A 6,000-nucleotide genomic window follows, 5' to 3' on the forward strand; every position below is an offset into this window, starting at 1 on the left:
CAGAACCTCACACTTTTCCACATTAATTCCATCTGGCCCTTCTTTACCCACTCCCCTCACCTGTCCAAGTCCCTCTGCAGCTCCCCCCCCCCCCACCCCCCCCGGCTTCCCCAATACTTACCTGTCTCTTTACATATCGGTATCATCTGCAAACTTAGAAACAGTGTCTTCAATTCCTTCCTCCAAATCGTTCATATGCACACTGTGAAACGTTGTGGTCCCAGCACTGACTCTGAGGCACAGTGGCTGTCGTCCTGAGAAAGACCCCTTTATTCCCGCTCTCTCTGTCAGTCAGCCAATCCTCTATCCATTGCCAGGATCTTACCCTTAACACCCTGGGCACTCAACTTATTTAACAGTTTCCTCTGCAGCACCTTGTCAAAGGCCTTCTGGAAACCTAAATAAATCACGTCCACTGGCTCTCCTTTATCTAACTCCTCAAAGAACTCTAACAGATTTGTCAGACATGATCTCCCCTTGACAAAGCTGTGTTGACTCAGTCCTATTTTATCACGCACTTCCAAGTACTCTGCAGGTTCCTTTAGATCTTTTGGAGCTTTAATAATTGATATAAATTCTCATGTGGTTGTTGTAACTTTGGAACGATACCACTTGAGCTGCGATGATCTTTGTGCTGTCTGAGATGTAGTTACTTCTATTTTGTCCTGTCTGCCTGCGCTGCCATCTGTAACTCTTTCCATTCATTCCCCCCACCCCGTGGCTCACCCTCCCACGGTTAGGGATGGAGTGGGGTGGGGGGGGGGGGGCGGTTCAATAAACTCAGAGGTTTAGTTTACTCTTCATGCACTCAAAATGTAGGAAGGGGGTTCATAACATTACCCCCACCCCCCAAAATACTTCTTTATTCTAAGAACATAAGAACATAAGAAATAGGAGCAGGAGTAGGCCATCTAGCCCTTCGAGCCTGCCCCGCCATTCAATAAGATCATGGCTGATCTGTTGTGGCTCAGTTCCACATTCCCGCCCTCTCCCCATAACCCTTAATCCCCTCTCTTATCAAAAACCCATCAACCCGCGTCTTAAAAATATTTAGCGAGGCAGCCTCCACCACTTCAACGGGCAGAGAATTCCAGAGATTCACCACCTTTTGAGTGAAGAAGTTCCTCCTCAACTCCATTCTAAACCGCCCCCCCTTTATCTTGAGGCTGTGCCCCCTAGTCCTACTGTCCTTTCTGAGCGGGAAGAGTCTCTCCACCTCTATCCTATCCATCCCATTCATCATCTTATACGTCTCAATGAGATCTCCCCTCATTCTTCTAAACTCTAACGAGTACAAGCCTAGTTTATTCAGCCTCTCCTCATAGCTCAACCCCCTCAACTCCGGCATCAGCCTAGTAAACCTCCTCTGCACTCCCTCCAAGGCCAAAATATCCTTGCGTAAGTACGGCGCCCAAAACTGCACACAATACTCCAGCTGCTGCCTCACCAGTGCCCTATACAGCTGCAGCAAGACCTCCCTACTTTTATATTCAATCCCCCTCGCTATGAAGGCCAGCATCCCATTCGCCTTCCTGACCACCTGCTGCACCTGCAGGCTGGGTTTTTGCGACTCATGCACAAGGACCCCCAGGTCCCTCTGCACCGTCGCCTGCTGCAGTTTTCTGATAGGATAAATTCAGTCAAGAGGGAGATACAAGGCAAAGGGCACAGCCTGTGAGTCCAGAATTATCCCTTCAGGGAGGATAGCAGACTCGAAGGCTCGAAGGCCCTACTCCTGCTCCTAATCTCCATGTTACTGACCACCTTTCCAGTAGCTCTGATTTCCACGATGGGAGACACTCAGAGAGACCAATCAGTCTTGTAGTAGGCACTGGTGCAGAAGTTTCAGGTGTTCCTCCAACACAGATGCAGGTCAGGCCATTCAAGCCCTGATGGAACTCTGTCCCGGCTCCCGTTCTGGACGATTGCAGACTGTGTCCTAGAGTTTGGCAAAGCAATATGACAGCTTCTGGCAGCTTGGTGGGGTTTTTGCAGGGAATGGGGGAAAGGAGGGGGTTGGTTCATCATGTGGCAAAACTCTCACTTCTTATATTTACTGGCATTTCCTGACAATCTGAGATTTCTGCATTAGTGCATCTTCCGAGGTAGAGAAAGTGCTGTGGTTTTCAGCAGGCTAGAAGTCCCTTTTGTGTGAGTCATAGTCATTATTATGTATGTTTTTAAAATCTTTCTTCTTAATTCTTTCATGGGACGTGGGCATCGCTGGCTGGGTCAGCATTTATTACCCATCCCTAATTGCCCCTCACATATCTCACTCAGACATTTCACAGGGCAGCTGAGATTCACCCACATTGCTGTGTCTCTGGAGTCACATGTAGGCCAGACCGGGGTAAGGACGGCAGATTTCCTTCCCGAAAGGGAACCAGATGGGTTTTTCCGACAATGGGCCATCAGTACGTAGAACATAGAACATTACAGCGCAGAACAGGCCCTTCGGCCCACGATGTTGCGCCGACCAATTAAAAAACAATGACCCTCTAACCTAAACCAATCCCTTTCCGTCCATAAACCTATCCACGGATCTCTTAAACGCCCCCAAACTAGGCGCATTTACAACCGCAGCAGGCAGGGCATTCCAATCCCTCACCACCCTCTGGGTAAAGAACCTACCCCTGACATCCGTCCTATAACTACCCCCCCTTAATTTAAAGCCATGCCCCCTCGTGCTAGCTTTCTCCATCTGAGGAAAAAGGCTATCACTATCCACCCTATCTAAACCTCTAATCATCTTATATGTTTCAATAAGATCCCCTCTTAGCTGCCTTCTTTCCAGCGAAAACAACCCCAAATCCCTCAGTCTCTCCTCATAGGATCTCCCCTCCATACCAGGCAACATCCTGGTAAACCTCCTCTGCACCCTCTCCAAAGCCTCCACGTCCTTCCTGTAATGTGGGGACCAGAACTGCACACAGTACTCCAAGTGCGGCCGCACCAGAGTTGTGTACAGTTGCAACATGACGCTGCGACTCCTAAATTCAATCCCCCTACCAATAAACGCCAAGACACCGTATGCCTTCTTAACAACCCTATCTACTTGATTCCCAACTTTCAGGGATCTATGTACACATACGCCTAGATCCCTCTGCTCATCAATTCTTAACTCCAGATATTTTTTATTGAGTTCAAATTCCGCCATCGGGATTCGAACCCGGGTCCCCCAGAACATTACCACGGTTCGCTGGATTACTAGCCTAGTGACAATCCCTCTGTACCACCTTCCCGTGGACATGGATTGAAGATTAGTTTATCTGGTTGACAGTGTGTGACAAGCGAGGGGTCACAGGGATCAGCGTTGGGACCCCAGCTTTATACAATTTACATCAGTGATTGGATTTAAAATATTTTTGTTAAATTTGCTGATGACACAGAGAGATAGGTGAGAGAGGAAGTGGATTGGATTTATTATTGTCCCGTGTATCAGGATACAGTGAAAAGTATTGTTTCTTGCGCACTATACAGACAAAGCATACCGTTCATAGAGAAAGGAAAGGAGAGGGTGCAGCATGTAGCGTTACAGTCACAGCGAGGGTGTAGAGAAAGATCAGCTTAATGCGAGGTAGGTCCATTCAAAAGTCTGACAGCAGCAGGGAAGAAGCTGTTCTTGAGTCGGTCGGTACGGGACCTCAGACTTTTGTATCTTTTTCCCGATGGAAGAAGGTGGAAGAGAGAATGTCCGGGGTGTGTGGGGGGGAGGGTCCTTGATTATCCCGGCTGCTTTTCCCCGAGGCAGCGGGAAGTGTAGACAGAGTCAATGGATGGGAGGCTGGTTTGTGTGATGGGATTGAGCTACATATCCCCTTGTGGGAGAATCCAGGACAGGGGGGGCGGTTGGTGGGGGGTGGGGGGGGGGGGGGGGTGCGGTGGGGGGTTAGTGTTTAAAATCAGGGGCGTTCCGTTTCACACGGAGATGCGGAAAAATGGTTTCTCTCAGAGGGGGGCAGAGTCTTCGGAAATTTCTTCCTCAAAAGGCTTTGAATATTGGTGAGGGAGAGCGGGATAGAGCCTGGATTAACGAGGGTGAGAGGTTATCGGGAGTGAAAGGTTAGAATCACAGAGGTTTACAGCGTGGAAACAGGCCGTTCGGCCCAACTTGTCCATGCTGCCCTTTTTTTTAAAACCCCTAAGCTAATCCCAATTGCCCGCATTTGGCCCATATCCCTCCATACCCATTGTACCCATCTAACTGTCTAAATGCTTTTTAAAAGATAAAATTGTCCCCACCTCTACTACTGCCTCTGGCAGCTCGTTCCAGACACTCACCACCCTCTGGGTGAAAAAATTGCCCCCCTGGACACTTCTGTATCTCTTCCCTCTCACCTTAAACCTCTGCCCTCTAGTTTTAGACTCCCCTACCTTTGGGGAAAAGATATTGACTATCTCGCTGATCTGTGCCCCTCATTATTTTATAGACCTCTATAAGATCACCCCTCAGCCTCCTACGCTCCAGAGAAAAAAGTCCCAGTCTATCCAGCCTCTCCTTATAACTCAATCCATCAAGTCCCAGTAGCATCCTAGTAAATCTTTTCTGCGCTCTTCCTAGTTTAATAATATCCTTTCTATAATAGGGTGACCAGAACTGTACACAGTATTCCAAGTGTGGCCTTACCAATGTCTTGTACAACTTCAACAAGACGTCCCAACTCCTGTATTCAATGTTCTGACCGATGAAACCAAGCATGCCGAATGCCTTCTTCACCACTCTGTCCACCTGTGACTCCACTTTCAAGGAGCTATGAACCTGTACCCCTAGATCTCTCTGTTCTGTAACTCTCCCCTACCATTAACTGAGTAAGTCCTGCCCTGGTTCAATCGACCAAAATGCATCACCTCGCATTTGTCTAAATTAAACTCCATCTGCCATTCGTCAGCCCACTGGCCCAATTGATCAAGATCCCGTTGCAATTGGAGATATTGAGGGGGTGAGAGGTTATCAGGGGGTGAGGGGTTATCAGGGGTCAGCAGGAATGTGGGGTTAAGGGTGACAATTGGATTAGCCAGGATATTACTGAATGGGACAACAGGATCGAGGGGCAGAGTGGCCTACGCCAACGCCAGATGAACCTGTGAACGTTGACCGACACGATCCTTGACACCGTGACCCTTGAACTCCCTGAAGCCCTGTAAATGGGCACCTCCTCAGGCCCTGACCTTGGATGCTGTGTGAGTTGACCTCCCACCTTTGACCCGGGAGGTTGCCAGGGCAGACACACTCAGTGCTTCCCTCGAATCGCACTCAGGGGCCCTCCGCCCCTCCAGCCCTCAAGTCTACATCACCCCCTCCCCCCCCCCCCCCCCCCCACCCACATCCCGTTACCCCCCCCCAGAGGGACAGATTCAGAGGCATCTCCCCCTGACCCTGGGGTATGGGGTTCCAGCACGGCGGAGAGGGTGGGGGTTCACGGAGGGAGGGGTGGGTAAGGCGTTGGGGGGAATGGGTTTACCCCACGAGTGAAATCCCCCAGTAACCGGCAGCGTCTGCGACCTTTATTTACAGGATCTGTAACGCACCAGAGCCTGTCCGAGTGGAGAATGCAGAACATCGCTCGAGAATCAGATAACAGCTCTGATGAAGAATTCTTCGACGCTCACGGTACCTTCACTAAAACTCTACATCTAACCCCGTGCTGTACCTGTCCTGGGAGTGTTTGATGGGGGACAGTGTAGAGGGAGCTTTACTCTGTATCTAACCCCGTGCTGTACCTGTCCTGGGAGTGTTTGATGGGGGACAGTGTAGAGGGAGCTTTACTCTGTATCTAACCCCGTGCTGTACCTGTCCTGGGAGTGTTTGATGGGGGGGACAGTGTAGAGGGAGCTTTACTCTGTATCTAACCCTGTGCTGTACCTGTCCTGGGAGTGTTTGATGGGGGACAGTGTAGAGGGAGCTTTACTCTGTGTCTAACCCTGTGCTGTCCCTGTCCTGGGAGTGTTTGATGGGGGACAGTGTAGAGGGAGCTTTACTCTGTATCTAACCCTGTGCTG

At 49.9% G+C, this 6,000-nt stretch overlaps 1 protein-coding gene across 1 annotated transcript in view; it reads left to right on the forward strand.

Moving 5' to 3' along the window:
• Positions 1-5,611, forward strand: part of LOC145340425 (membrane-associated phosphatidylinositol transfer protein 1-like) — a gene marked incomplete at its 3' end in the record, with an annotated part of 28,456 nt that extends 22,845 nt beyond the window's left edge. Inside the window, 1 exon segment of the mRNA XM_080184895.1 lies at positions 5,516-5,611. Within this exon segment, the coding sequence (XP_080041021.1) occupies positions 5,516-5,611 (96 nt within the window).
• Between the last annotated feature and the right edge of the window lie 389 nt (positions 5,612-6,000).

This window comes from Carcharhinus amblyrhynchos, unplaced genomic scaffold, assembly GCF_965287045.1.
Source record: "Carcharhinus amblyrhynchos unplaced genomic scaffold, sCarAmb.v2.hapA chromosome_1003, whole genome shotgun sequence".
Classification (NCBI taxonomy): Eukaryota; Metazoa; Chordata; class Chondrichthyes; order Carcharhiniformes; family Carcharhinidae; genus Carcharhinus; species Carcharhinus amblyrhynchos.